The sequence below is a fragment of the Aulostomus chinensis genome, chromosome 11 (genome assembly GCF_037954235.1).
Source record: "Aulostomus chinensis isolate RoL2024-O1b breed Wild chromosome 11, RoL_Achi_v1.0, whole genome shotgun sequence".
Lineage (NCBI taxonomy): Eukaryota > Metazoa > Chordata > Actinopteri > Syngnathiformes > Aulostomidae > Aulostomus > Aulostomus chinensis.
Genome location: NC_141330.1, coordinates 184824 through 200000, shown reverse-complemented (window position 1 = coordinate 200000; position 15177 = coordinate 184824). Strand labels below are relative to the sequence as shown.

The following is a 15177-nucleotide window of genomic DNA, read 5'->3' as shown; positions in this document are numbered from 1 at the left end:
ATTCTCCTGATTAGAGAGAAACTTCTTCTCCTGCTGCCATCAGCTGACAACATGGCCCCTAGAACCCAGAACCTTAGAGGCAGCTGGAGGACCAGACACACACTTGGATAGTTTTTCTCCCATCAGCCTTCATGAGCTCAGTTCAATAATGTCCTCCTCTAAACCTCCACCTGTCTCCTAAACCCCATCTCAACTAAGCTGCTCCAAGACTCTCTCCCCTCGTTAGCCCCTCCCTCTTAGATATGATCAATGTGGCGCTGGTATCTGGTTCCGTCCCTCAGTCCTTTAAAGGAGCAGGAATTAAACCCTCCTCAAAAACAAGCCTGGATCCAGAAGTTCTACCAACTACAGACCAACATCACATCTTCCTTTTCTCTCCAAGGTTCTGGAGAAAGCAGTTGCTAAACAGCTCTGGGACTTCTCCACAGCAACAGCTGATTGGAGGATTCAGTCAGGTTCCAGGTTCATCCTAGCACAGAAACAGAACTAGTCAAAGGTACCAGTGACCTCCTACTGGTACCAGATGAGGGACTGGTCTCTGTGCTGGTCTGATCAGATCTCAGTGCAGCTTTGGTACCATTGACCACCATATCCTTCTACAGAGACTGGAACCTGTCACTGGTATTAAAGGAACCACACTAAACTGGTTCAGGTCATATTTACTAGGTCATCTCAGTCGGTACTAGTTAATGATGGTTCCTCTGAGACCACTACAGTCAGTTCTGGTGTTCCACAAGGGTCTGTGCTTGGACCAGTCCTCTTCACCCTGTACCTGCTTCCTCTAGGTCACATGATCAGGAAACACTCCATTAATGTTCACTGCTATGCAGACGACACTCAGCTGAACTCATCAATGATCGACATGGAACAAACCAGCTGACTGAACTATAGAATTTAAAATTCTCCTTCTACCATCAAAGTCCTCAACAACCAGGCTCCTTCATCCCTGACAGAGCTCCTGGTCCCCTATGATCCAGCTAGAACCCTTCACTCCCAGGATGCAGGGTTCCTGCTGGTTCCTAGAGTTCTAACAGTAGAATGGAGCCAGAGCCTTCAGCTATCAGGCTCCCCTCCTGTGGAACCATCTCCCAGTTTCAGTCCAGGACCCAGACCCCCTCTCTAGGTTTAAGAGCAGACTTAAGACCTCCTTGTTGATCAGGCTTATAGTCAGGACTGCTTAGGCTGGCCCTTAGATCTGCTGCTATAGGCTCAGACTGCTGGGATCTCCCATGATGCACTGGGCTTCTCTCTCCTCCTCCTGTCCTCAGACGTGTTACTAACTCCTCTTCTTCTCCCCTCATCCCAGATCCTGGTGCTGCTGGAGGAGGCTCCAGACCTGAAGAGGCTCCAGCTGCCACCCGTAGCTCCACCTGCTCACGTCCTCGTCTGTCCATCAGTCTCTCCTCCTTTCTCTCTCTTTATCTCTGTCCCTCTCTCTCCTTCTGTCTCTCTGTCTTCCTCCATTCTATCTCTTTGTCTCTGTCCATCATTCTCTCCTCCTTTCTCTCCCTCTTTATCTCTGTCCCTCTCTTTCCTTCTGTCTCTCTGTCTTCCTCCATTCTCTGTCTTTGTCTCTGTCCATCAGTCTCTCCTCCTTTCTCTCTCTCTTTATCTCTGTCCCTCTCTTTCCTTCTGTCTCTCTGTCTTCCTCCTTTCTCTGTCTTTGTCTCTGTCCATCAGTCTCTCCTCCTTTGTCTCCCTCTTTATCTCTGTCCCTCTCTGTCCTTCTGTCTCTCTGTCTTCCTCCATTCTCTGTCTTTGTCTCTGTCCATCAGTCTCTCCTCCTGTCTCTCCCTCTTTCCTTCTGTCTCTCTGTCTTCCTCCATTCTCTGTCTTTGTCTCTGTCCATCAGTCTCTCCTCCTTTCTCTCCCTCTATATCTCTGTCCCTCTCTCTCCTTCTGTCTCTCTGTCTTCCTCCATTCTCTATCTTTGTCTCTGTCCATCAGTCTGTCCTCCTTTCTCTCTCTTTATCTCTGTCCCTCTCTTTCCTTCTGTCTCTCTGTCTTCCTCCATTCTCTGTCTTTGTCTCTGTCCTGCTCTCCTTCTCTCTCTCCGTCCCCACTGATCCTGGATCTGCTCCTCCTTCCTGCTGGTAAAGGAAGGTTCTGGTGGCTGCTGTTGCAGGATGTGCTGCTGATGGAGAATTGTTGGGTGGAGGTTCATTGAAGGAGGGAGGTGCTGGACCTGCTCTACTTGGACAGAGTCAGGACTGAACTTTGGTTGGGGTTTGGTGACACACAAATAACCCTGACTTGACTTGACGTTACAGCTGTAACAGCTGGTTAGTAGAGGGGGGTGGAGCCTGTGACATCATGTGCAGTTTACGCCTATTGGTCCTGTTTGTAAAGTCTCATGAAATGACCTTCATTAATGTTATAATTGCGAGGAAGACATCGGTCTAAGGTCGGACCTTTGAGGCCAACAGCGATGAGGAGCACCACCAGTAACGACCCTGTGTGAAGGAGGTGTGGATCTGGTAAAAACAGGAAGCAGGATGTTACCAGCTGTGGCCAGCAGCTGATCCCAATTCTCTTGTGCAGGGTGGTGGTGAGGAGGAAGAGCAGCAGCAGTGTGAAGAGGAAGGCAGTGCAGCTGACGAATTCGAAGAAGTAGAGGGCGGAGCAACTGATGCAGCTGTTGACCACCTCCTCCAGGATGAAAGCCACGAAGGACAGGACCTGACAGAGGGGCGGGGACATCAGGGTAAACAGGAAGCTCCGACTACACACACAAATGATCTTTTTAAATGATTTAGATTGTGTGTGTGTGTGTGTGTGTGTGTGTGTGAGTGTGAGAGAGAGAGAGAGAGAGAGAGAGAGAGAGAGAGAGAGAGAGAGAGAGAGAGAGAGAGGGAGAGAGAGAGGGAGAGAGATGACATCCATCCATGACGGTTAGTGGAACCCTTAACGCCACAATGACCTTCCATCAACATGCCATCTTTTATTACAGATGAGGCAGCTGCTTCCCAAAACACCAAACACACGCGCACACACACACACACACACACACACCATGGGGGTGTTGTGGGTGTGTGTGTGAGCCAACCCCGCTGAATCAGCAGGAGTGAAACGCATCACATTTCACATGTTCTGAGAGCCTCAGATTCAACTGTTAAAATTCTGGTTTTCTGAATGTTCTGATCAGATCAATGACAGGAAGTTGACATGATTTTGACTCATTGGTCTGAGTGCCGTGTCCATGCTGGCCATCATGGCGGCCAGCAAGGAGCTGCGTGGCCGGATGCAGCCGCTGCATCTTGCTGCGAGCGGTTGCGACAGCAGAGGGTCAGCAGCTCTTAGAGATTTGCCAAAAACACTTTCACTTCCTCATCTGGAGCTTCCTGCAGGGTGACGGGAGGAGGGGCGAGTCATGGCGAGGTCATGGCCGCAGCCCGGCAGTTTCTACTCGCACCTGCCATTGCTCTAAAGCACCTCTCTGATGCATTCTGGGAAACACTGTAGGTCCTCACAGAGCCTATTGGACAGCTTTTGTCCTCTGGCTAGCGGAGGGGCTCTTCATCCACTCTCAGCCACACCAGCAGCCACAGCCGTCTGTTCTAGCAAACTCACCACTTCCAAGACTTTGATGATGAGCCGAAATTTGCCCAGGTGTTCTGATGGACCCAGGAACCAGGAGGATTTTGGGTTTGGTGCTGTCGTTGAGGAATAAACTTCACCTGTAGCCATGATGGAGCTGAGAGACACAACACAGACATGTCAGCACACAGCGGCTGGGAGGGAACAGGGAGCACCACCAAATGACCCGGAAGATGCAGCATGCGGCGCCTCAGCTCGCCATCAGTGGACATTTTTTTCTCTTTTGTGTAAGAAGTGCTATTGTGGGTTCTTATATGCACTTGCATGGTGCTGCGTTGACATTTGTGTGAAGAGAACCTCAAATGACTTTGATTCCAGCTGAAGTAGTTCCAGAAGTACATATAAGAGCAATGACACCCTTTGATGATGTCACTCCTCCAGCCCCTGACTGCCTGGACCCGACCTGAAGGAAATATTTTAGTCAGATGGGTTGGAGTGTGTGACCCCCCCCAGGGATGAAATGATGGTCACGATGCTGAAGTGATCCGGCCAGTGGAGATTGCTAGCATGTGATATCCACTTCCCATTTCTGCTCACCAGACAAGCGGCGCTCACAAAGGATCATCAACACCAGCCTGGACCCTGGACCCAAGTCATCCTGAACTCTCCCGCCAGCTGGGACTTCTGGCCAGGTTACACATATCAGCTGGTCCACCAGTGTCTGACTCTACAGGACATCAGTGATGCCAGCATCCTGCTCGCTAGTGCCACCTTCAGATTTGGAGTGTGAAGGGCAGTGTTGCTTCACTCCAGCATTCTTGTTCCAACAATGTGGACTCACTCGCTCACCCACTTAGTCACTCCCTCACCCACTCAGTCAGTCACTCGCTCACCCACTCAGTCACTCCCTCGCCTGCCCGCCCAGTCCCTCGCTCGCCCACCCACTCCCTTGCCCGCCCACTCCCTCGCCTGCCCACTCAGTCAGTCACTCGCTCGCCCACTCAGTCACTCCCTTGCCCGCCCACTCCCTCGCCAACTCAGTCACTCGCCAACTCAGTCATTCCCTTGCCCGCCCACTCAGTCAGTCACTCGCTCGTCCACTCAGTCACTCCCTCGCCTGCCCACCCACTCCCTTGCCCGCCCACTCAGTCAGTCACTCGCTCGCCCACTCAGTCACTACCTTGCCCACCCACTCCCTCGCGTGCCCACTCAGTCAGTCACTTGCTCGCCCAGTCTGCCACTCCCTTGCCTGCCCACTCCCTCGCCTGCCCACTCAGTCAGTCACTCGCTCGCCCACTCAGTCACTACCTTGCCCACCCACTCCCTCGAGTGCCCACTCAGTCAGTCACTCACTCGCCCACTCAGTCACTCCCTTGCCCACCCACTCCCTCGCCAACTCAAGTCACTCCCTCGCCTGCCCACCCACTCCCTTGCCCACTCAGTCACTACCTTGCCCACCCACTCCCTCGCCTGCCCACCCACTCCCTTGCCCACTCAGTCACTACCTTGCCCACCCACTCCCTTGCCTGCCCACTCAGTCAGTCAGTCACTCGCCCACTCAGTCACTACCTTGCCCACCCACTCCCTCGCCTGCCCACTCAGTCAGTCACTCACTCGCCCACTCAGTCACTACCTTGCCCACCCACTCCCTCGCCAACTCAGTCACTCCCTTGCCCGCCCGCTCCCTCGCCTGCCCACCCACTCTCTTGCCCACTAAGTCACTCCGTCGCCCGCCCACTCCCTCACTCCTTCGCTCATTCAAGATTGTTTCTACAAAACATGAATGCCGTTGATTTTGCAGAAGCGTCCATCAGTGAAGGGTTAGGGTCTGATCAGGTGGAGCCTCCGGAGCTGCCAGGGTTACTGGTGATCAATGCAACTGACAGGATTCATCGATCAGAAGGCGACAACTAAGGAGTCTTCATGGTTCTGCTGGTCACAATGTGTGTGTGTGTGTGTGAGAGAGAGAGAGAGAGAGAGAGAGAGAGAGAGAGAGAGAGAGAGAGAGGACAATGCAGACAATCATCTGGCAGAATCGTTCTTCAGGGCAAAAGCTGCGTCTGTTCTCTCTCCTTCATCCTGACTTCCTCCCAGCTTCGCCTCCAGAGGAGCACCGGAGGGGCGCTGTCACGCGGGGTCCCCACGCTCGACGGTCCGTCCCGGCCTAAATCTGCTAACGCGGTCGTGACTACGGGAAGCTGTCGGGAGTAACGCCAGTAAACGCCAGGAACTCACCGCTCCGGTGTCTCGGGGAAGTCCGGGACCGCTGCGGATTTGGGGCGACTCGTATCTTAGTTTGTGCCGCGGAACTAAACTCGAACTCACTTCCGCATCAACTTTTCTTTTGACTCTCCTGTCAAGTCAAACAACGCGAGTTGACTTCCGCTCTACTTCCGATTTTCAAAGTACCAGCAAACAGACCGGAAGACTTGAGGTACTCAAAGTGGGTCCGGCGACCTGATGGTCCTCAGTTCGTGTCGACTTCTGCCTGAAGGCACTGAGGGGCCGGCACGTCTCCGCGGTTCCTCTTTGAATGTGCCCGCCCACTCGTCACTTTCTTGTAAATTTCTTTATTGATTTCTTTCATTGATTCGAAAGAAATCAATAAAATTTGTTGGGATGAAAAAAAGAAGTTCAAAAAGTTAACTGATGATAGAAGAAACAAAGCGAGCTCACCTTTGCAGAGCAGCTGTCCGCCACTCGAGGGGGTGACTGGAATAATGGAGTTAACTGCTGTATTGGAATGAGAGACACAGGAAGGTCCATGAAAACAACACAGGACGGACAAAAAGACACGACACCATTGAGGGAGGATGCAAATGCAACAAAGCGATAAAAGGGGACGGGGCTCTTGACAGCATCGTTCAAGAAAAGAAGCGGAAACACCGAGCGACTCCGAACCTGTAGAGGCAACACCCGGGGAGAGGGCATCGAGTGACGCGGGCGACACGTGTCCACTCACCGGTGGGAGGCCAGGAGGTCCTGTCCTCAGCCTGCAGGGGTCGCTACCGCCCACTACCCCCCCCCCCCCCCCCCCCCCCCCGTCAGCAACAGCAGCGCGAGGATTCCCCGTTTAAAGGCGTGAGAGGCGGCTGGAGGCTGGAGAGGCTCCCGCTGCCGGAGGAGGGGGATGAAGTGTCCGACATCGCCGAACGGATCCGAGTCCAGAGTCGGAAACTTTGTGATGAGCTGCTCCTGCTCCAGCACCTGAGAGATCAAGGTAGAACTCGTATCGCCTCCCTGTGGAGCTGCTGCTGCTGATGAAGATGAAGATGAAGATAATGTAGAAATGACGGGAAAATCCCTGCACTGATGCTGCGCCTGCCGCTGCCTTCTTCAGAACCCTCCGCTTATGACGGATCAATTCATCATCTCTTCTACTACTGATGAGACCAACGACGGCTCGTCCCTGAACTCCTTCATGAGGTGATTTAAGGTTCAGAAGGAAGAGGACTGAACCGAATATGTTTGTAGTAAATGATTGAATATGAATGTTGTTTTCTTGTCTATCTTTGAGTTTTTCTGTCTGCAGGGACAAAAAAAACTCATTCACTTACACCAACTGATATTTAGGCTGTTATAGTTATATAGGCTGTTATAGTTATATAGGCTGTTATAGTTATATAGGTGTTATAGTTATATAGGCTGTTATAGTTATATAGGTGTTATAGTTATATAGGCTGTTATAGTTATATAGGTGTAATAGTTATATAGGCTGTTATAGTTATATAGGTGTTATAGTTATATAGGTGTTATAGTTATATAGGCTGTTATAGTTATATAGGTGTTATAGTTATATAGGCTGTTATAGTTATATAGGTGTTATAGTTATATAGGCTGTTATAGTTATATAGGTGTTATAGTTATATAGGCTGTTATAGTTATATGGGTGTTATAGTTATATAGGCTGTTATAGTTATATAGGTGTAATAGTTATATAGGCTGTTATAGTTATATAGGTGTTATAGTTATATAGGTGTTATAGTTATATAGGCTGTTATAGTTATATAGGTGTTATAGTTATATAGGCTGTTATAGTTATATAGGTGTTATAGTTATATAGGCTGTTATAGTTATATAGGTGTTATAGTTATATAGGCTGTTATAGTTATATGGGTGTTATAGTTATATAGGCTGTTATAGTTATATAGGTGTTATAGTTATATAGGTGTTATAGTTATATAGGCTGTTATAGTTATATAGGTGTTATAGTTATATAGGTGTAATAGTTATATAGGCTGTTATAGTTATATAGGTGTTATAGTTATATAGGCTGTTATAGTTATATAGGTGTTATAGTTATATAGGTGTTATAGTTATATAGGTGTTATAGTTGTATAGGCTGTTATAGTTATATAGGTGTTATAGTTATAAAGGCTGTTATAGTTATATGGGTGTTATAGTTGTATAGGCTGTTATAGTTATATAGGTGTTATAGTTATAAAGGCTGTTATAGTTATATGGGTGTTATAGTTGTATAGGCTATTATAGTTATATAGGTGTTATAGTTATATAGGTGTGATAGTTATATAGGCTTTTATAGTTATATAGGTGTTATAGTTATATAGGCTGTGTTATAGTTATATAGGCTGTTATAGTTATATAGGTGTTATAGTTATATAGGCTGTTATAGTTATATAGGTGTTATAGTTATATAGGCTGTTATAGTTATATAGGTGTTATAGTTATATAGGTGTTATAGTTATTTAGGCTGTTACAGTTATTTAGGCTGTGTTATAGTTATATAGGCTGTGTTATAGTTATACAGGTGTTATAGTTATTTAGGCTGTTATAGTTATATAGGCTGTTATAGTTATTTAGGCTGTTATAGTAATTTAGGCTGTGTTATTGTTATTTAGGCTGTGTTATAGTTATATAGGCTGTGTTATAGTTATATAGGTGTTATAGTTATTTAGGCTGTTATAGTTATATAGGCTGTGTTATAGTTATTTAGGTGTTATAGTTATATAGGTGTTATAGTTATATAGGTGTTATAGTTATATAGGCTGTGTTATAGTTATATAGGCTGTTATTGTTATTTAGGCTGTGTTACTGTTATTTAGGCTGTGTTATAGTTATATAGGTGTTATAGTTATTTAGGCTGTGTTATAGTTATATAGGTGTTATAGTTATTTAGGCTGTGTTATTGTTATATAGGCTGTTATAGTTATTTAGGCTGTGTTATTGTTATTTAGGCTGTTACAGTTATTTAGGCTGTTGTAGTTATTTAGGCTGTGTTATAGTTATATAGGCTGTGTTATAGTTATATAGGTGTTATAGTTATTTAGGCTGTGTTATTGTTATTTAGGCTGTTATAGTTATTTAGGCTGTGTTATAGTTATATAGGCTGTGTTATAGTTATTTAGGCTGTGTTATAGTTATTTAGGCTGTGTTATAGTTATATAGGCTGTGTTATAGTTATATAGGCTGTGTTATAGTTATATAGGTGTTATAGTTATTTAGGCTGTTAAAGTTATATAGGCTGTGTCATAGTTATTTAGGTGTTATAGTTATATAAGTGTTATAGTTATATAGGCTGTTATATTTATTTAGGCTGTGTTATTGTTATTTAGGCTGTGTTATAGTTATATAGGTGTTATAGTTATTTAGGCTGTTATAGTTATTTAGGCTGTGTTATTGTTATTTAGGCTGTGTTATAGTTATATAGGTGTTATAGTTATTTAGGCTGTGTTATTGTTATTTAGGCTGTGTTATAGTTCTATAGGCTGTGTAATAGTTATATAGGTGTTACAGTTATTTAGGCTGTTATAGTTATTTAGGCTGTGTTATAGTTATATAGGCTGTGTTATAGTTATTTAGGCTGTGTTATTGTTATTTAGGCTGTGTTATAGTTATATAGGCTGTGTTATAGTTATATAGGTGTTATAGTTATTTAGGCTGTTATAGTTATATAGGCTGTGTTATAGTTATTTAGGTGTTGTAGTTATATAGGCTGTGTTATAGTTATTTCGGCTGTGTTATAGTTATTTAGGCTGTGTTATAGTTATATAGGCTGTGTTATAGTTATATAGGCTGTTGTAGTTATTTAGGCTGTGTTATTGTTATTTAGGCTGATTCATAGTTATATAGGTGTTATAGTTATGTAGGTGTTACAGTTATTTAGGCTGTTACAGTTATTTAGGCTGTTATTGTTATTTAGGCTGTGTTATAGTTATATAGGCTGTGTTATAGTTATATAGGTGTTACAGTTATTTAGGCTGTGTTATTGTTATTTAGGCTGTGTTATAGTTATATAGGCTGTGTTATAGTTATATAGGTGTTATAGTTATTTAGGCTGTTATAGTTATACAGGCTGTGTTATAGTTATTTAGGTGTTATAGTTATATAGGTGTTATAGTTATATAGGTGTTATAGTTATATAGGCTGTGTTATAGTTATATAGGTGTTATAGTTATATAGGCTGTGTTATAGTTATATAGGCTGTTATAGTTATTTAGGCTGTGTTATAGTTATATAGGTGTTATAGTTATATAGGCTGTGTTATAGTTATTTCGGCTGTGTTATAGTTATTTAGGCTCTGTTATAGTTTTATAGGTGTTATAGTTATATAGGCTGTTATAGTTATTTAGGCTGTGTTATAGCTATATAGGCTGTGTTATATTTATATAGGTGTTATAGTTATATAGGCTGTGTTATAGTTATATAGGCTGTGTTATAGTTATATAGGCTGTGTTATAGTTATTTAGGCTGTGTTATAGTTATATAGGCTGTGTTATAGTTATATAGGTGTTATAGTTATATAGGCTGTTATAGTTATTTAGGCTGTGTTACTGTTATTTAGGCTGTGTTATAGTTATATAGGTGTTATAGTTATTTAGGCTGTGTTATTGTTATATAGGTGTTATAGTTATTTAGGCTGTTACAGTTATTTAGGCTGTTGTAGTTATTTAGGCTGTGTTATAGTTATATAGGCTGTGTTATAGTTATTTAGGTGTTATAGTTATTTAGGCTGTTAAAGTTATATAGGCTGTGTCATAGTTATATAAGTGTTATAGTTATATAGGCTGTTATATTTATTAAGGCTGTGTTATTGTTATTTAGGCTGTGTTATAGTTATATAGGTGTTATAGTTATTTAGGCTGTTATAGTTATTTAGGCTGTGTTATTGTTATTTAGGCTGTGTTATAGTTATATAGGTGTTATAGTTATTTAGGCTGTGTTATTGTTATTTAGGCTGTGTTATAGTTATATAGGTGTTATAGTTATGTAGGTGTAACAGTTATTTAGGCTGTTACAGTTATTTAGGCTGTTATTGTTATTTAGGCTGTGTTATAGTTCTATAGGCTGTGTAATAGTTATATAGGTGTTATCGTTATATAGGCTGTGTTATGGTTATATAGGCTGTGTTATAGTTATATAGGCTGTGTTATAGTTATTTAGGCTGTGTTATAGTTATATAGGTGTTATAGTTATATAGGCTGTGTTATAGTTATTTAGGCTGTGTTATAGTTATATAGGTGTTATCGTTATATAGGCTGTTATAGTTATATAGGCTGTTATAGTTATTTAGGCTGTGTTATAGCTATATAGGCTGTGTTATAGTTATATAGGTGTTATCGTTATATAGGCTGTGTTATAGTTATATAGGCTGTGTTATAGTTATATAGGCTGTGTTATAGTTATATAGGTGTTATAGTTATTTAGGCTGTTGGAGTTATATAGGCTGTGTTATAGTTATATAGGTGTTATAGTTATATAGGCTGTGTTATAGTTATTTAGGCTGTGTTATAGTTATATAGGTGTTATAGTTATATAGGCTGTGTTATAGTTATTTAGGCTGTGTTATAGTTATATAGGTGTTATCGTTATATAGGCTGTTATAGTTATATAGGCTGTTATAGTTATTTAGGCTGTGTTATAGCTATATAGGCTGTGTTATAGTTATATAGGTGTTATCGTTATATAGGCTGTGTTATAGTTATATAGGCTGTGTTATAGTTATATAGGCTGTGTTATAGTTATTTAGGCTGTGTTATAGTTATATAGGTGTTATAGTTATATAGGCGGTTATAGTTATTTAGGCTGTGTTATAGCTATTTAGGCTGTGTTATAATTAAATAGGTGTTATAGTTATATAGGCTGTGTTAAAGTTATATAGGTGTTATAGTTATATCGGCTGTTATAGTTTTTTAGGCTGTGTTATTGTTATTTAGGCTGTGTTATTGTTATACAGGTGTTATAGTTATTTAGGCTGTGTTATTGTTATTTAGGCTGTGTTATAGTTATATAGGTGTTATAGTTTTTTAGGCTGTTACAGTTATTTAGGCTGTTATAGTTATTTAGGCTGTTACAGTTATTTAGGCTGTTATAGTTATATAGGCTGTTATAGTTCTATAGGCTGTGTCATAGTTATTTAGGCTGTTATAGTTATATAGGTGTTATAGTTATAAAGGCTGTTATAGTTATTTAGGCTGTGTTATCGTTATTTAGGCTGTTATAGTTATATAGGCTGTGTTATAGTTATATATGCTGTGATAGTTATATAGGCTGTGTTATAGTTATATAGGCTGTGTTATCATTATTTAGGCTGTGTTATCGTTATATAGGCTGTGTTATCGTTATATAGGCTGTTATAGTTATATAGGCTGTGTTATAGTTATATAGGCTGTTATAGTTATATAGGCTGTGTTATGGTTATATAGGCTGTGTTATGGTTATATAGGCTGTTATAGTTATATAGTTGTTATAGTTATATAGGCTGTTATAGTTATATAGGTGTTATAGTTATTTAGGCTGTGTTATAGTTATATAGGCTGTGTTATTGTTATACAGGTGTTATAGTTATTTAGGCTGTGTTATTGTTATTTAGGCTGTGTTATAGTTATATAGGTGTTATAGTTTTTTAGGCTGTTACAGTTATTTAGGCTGTTATAGTTATTTAGGCTGTGTTATTGTTATTTAGGCTGTGTTATTGTTATTTAGGCTGTGTTATAGTTATATAGGCTGTGTCATAGTTATTTAGGCTGTTATAGTTATATAGGTGTTATAGTTATATAGGCTGTTACAGTTATTTAGGCTGTTATAGTTATATAGGCTGTTATAGTTCTATAGGCTGTGTCATAGTTATTTAGGCTGTTATAGTTATATAGGTGTTATAGTTATAAAGGCTGTTATAGTTATTTAGGCTGTGTTATCGTTATTTAGGCTGTTATAGTTATATAGGCTGTGTTATAGTTATATATGCTGTGATAGTTATATAGGCTGTGTTATAGTTATATAGGCTGTGTTATCATTATTTAGGCTGTGTTATCGTTATATAGGCTGTGTTATCGTTATATAGGCTGTTATAGTTATATAGGCTGTGTTATAGTTATATAGGCTGTTATAGTTATATAGGCTGTGTTATGGTTATATAAGCTGTGTTATGGTTATATAGGCTGTTATAGTTATATAGTTGTTATAGTTATATAGGCTGTTATAGTTATATAGGTGTTATAGTTATTTAGGCTGTGTTATAGTTATATAGGCTGTTATAGTTATATAGGTGTTATAGTTATATCGGCGTTGTAATAGTTATGTACAGTCAGGCTCTTATTGTTATATAGGCTGTCTTACAACTACATAGGTGTTGTTATAATTTTATAGGTGTTGTAATAGTTATATAGGTTGTTATAGTTGTATAGGCATTGTTAAAGTTATATAGGTTGTCTTACTGTTATATAGACTTTTCCAGAGCAGATGCTCATTGGTGGAGTTGACAGTATCATGATGACTGTGAAACTGAACCAGTCAGAACCAAGGGGGTTGGGCTACTTGTCTCTTTCACTGTCTCTGTGGATCAAGACCAGATGAATGCGATGCCCTTGAACTGCTGGCATTTCACATGACAGGAGACGTAACTGTTGCCTCCAAAACAGTAGCAGCCGTCTGGGCCCGACCAATGGGAGGAGCCTCCTCTGGGTGGACATTCCCCTGTCCATCACTTATGATATCCTCATCATTCGTGAGATCCTTTTTATTGGACCTTTGGATCATAAAGAATCTGATTTATTTTTTGACTCTTTGTCAGAACATACAAATGTAGAAGTAGAAGTAACGAAAAACAACTAAAGTATTACCACAAGTATAGGCTGCTGCAGTCTTCACCTTTGTTGGGAGGCAATAAATGAAGTGAATCCAAGTGCATGCGAATGACGCCTGGTGCCTCCAGACCAGCGCTGCTCCAGATCTCTAGCCAGACTCTTCTCTTCTGTTGTTCCCAAATGGTGGAACGAACTACTGAACTCTGTACGTTCCACTGAGTCCCTTTCTACTTTTAAGGGACAATTGAAGACTCAATTGTTCAGAGAACACCGAGGCACTGAACCTGACTCTGCTCCTCTTTGTCCTGTGGTAGAATCAGTCAGAGGGTCCAAGACCCAGCACTTAGTGATTATGTAGCACAAACTGTGTGGTGTCATGTTGTATGTTTGTCCCAAAAAAAAAAAAAAAAAAAAAAAAAAGAGGGAGTGGGGGGGGCGACACTTCTTCCGCCACTAGATGGCAGTACCTGTGACCAAATCACAACTGAAGCACTTTTGCGCTACTATGGGTTTTTCCTAAATTAGCTCTGAATTCTTGCTTGTGTTGTACATCGCTTTGTACAAAAGCGTCTGCTAAATGAAATTGTAGAATTGTAGAAGTGGCTAAACCATGACTGGGATCATGTGACCTAAGGAAGTGGTGTTGGGTGCCAGACAGAAACAGATTCAGATGGGTTATTGATCCAATGGCAGAGTGACTGCTACACCCTGGGGTATTTATGATGTCCAATGACTATCGAATGAGCGCTGCAGGAATCCGAGAACAGTGAGGAGTTCAGACACAGAGGGACCATTCACCAGCTTGGAACTCATTCTTCATTTGGAGCTGGGCTAACACGTCCCATCCACCAAGAACTATAGCACGACTGGGCGAAGCTAACGAATGTGGGTCTCAGCTCTCGAGAGGAGGGTCTTTCTTCTTGTCCCTCTGGGGACAATGGACAATAAAAGACTTTCCCTAAAACTGGGTATGCTCTGTTAAGACTCATAACTTTTCCCCAATATTTGGTTCCATGATCAGGTTGGAGGTCAAGTAAGTCAATGTTAGTGTGTGTGTGTGTGTGTGTGTGTGTCATGGCGGCGGCTGCACGGCACAACACCTGAGCGCACCATACCTTTACATCTAACACACACCCATCGTAACTGCCGTCGTTAATATAGTAATGTGCAAGATGTTCTTTTGGCGATTATTCTGGGCAATGTGTCTGGTCTCGGCGGTTTGTGTAGTGTATAAGCGAATGCTCCAAAGTGGGAGAATCTACAAACAACATTGGATTCCCTACGACCCGATGCCAAACCACCGCGTGGGCCTGGAGGCGCCGCCCTGCACCGAATTCTCTGACACGGTACGGCCCCTGAACGAGCAGCAGTGGTCTGATTTTCAGGCCCGGGAGAGAGCGTTCAGGAAATGCTTGGACTCGGAACGTCGTGCTGAGAAATTGCACTTCGTTACTTTGGGAGATCCTCAGAGATGGTTACAACTCATCACCCTCCTGAACGGAATCTTTTTCCGTAATGGAGATTTTACAACGGTGAATCACTGGGGTCACCCGCTCGGCTTCCCTTTCCTGAAATACATCACTCGGGTTCTGAAGAA

The 15177-nt window shown here is 42.2% G+C and overlaps 2 protein-coding genes across 4 annotated transcripts in view; one reads left to right on the top strand and one right to left on the bottom strand.

Moving 5' to 3' along the window:
• Positions 1–6437, bottom strand: part of cmtm6 (CKLF-like MARVEL transmembrane domain containing 6) — an 8811-nt gene extending 2374 nt beyond the window's left edge. Inside the window, exons 1-3 of one of the 2 annotated variants that reach the window (XM_086217442.1) lie at positions 6214–6437; positions 3571–3694; positions 2503–2679 (exon numbers count right to left, since the gene is read on the bottom strand). In XM_086217442.1, the coding sequence (XP_086073568.1) occupies positions 2503–2679; positions 3571–3687 (294 nt within the window). In that variant the 5' untranslated portion in view covers positions 3688–3694; positions 6214–6437. Of the gene's footprint in view, positions 1–2502; positions 2680–3570; positions 3695–5772; positions 6043–6213 lie in introns of those variants that run through there. The other variant, XM_086217441.1, reaches the window with a different exon arrangement.
• The window catches only part of cpne4a (copine IVa), a 43262-nt gene continuing 33712 nt past the window's right edge, over positions 5628–15177 (top strand). Inside the window, exon 1 of one of the 2 annotated variants that reach the window (XM_086217439.1) lies at positions 5628–6963. The gene's annotated coding sequence lies outside the window, so the exon portion shown is untranslated. The remainder of the gene's footprint in view (positions 6964–15177) is intronic. The other variant, XM_086217440.1, reaches the window with a different exon arrangement.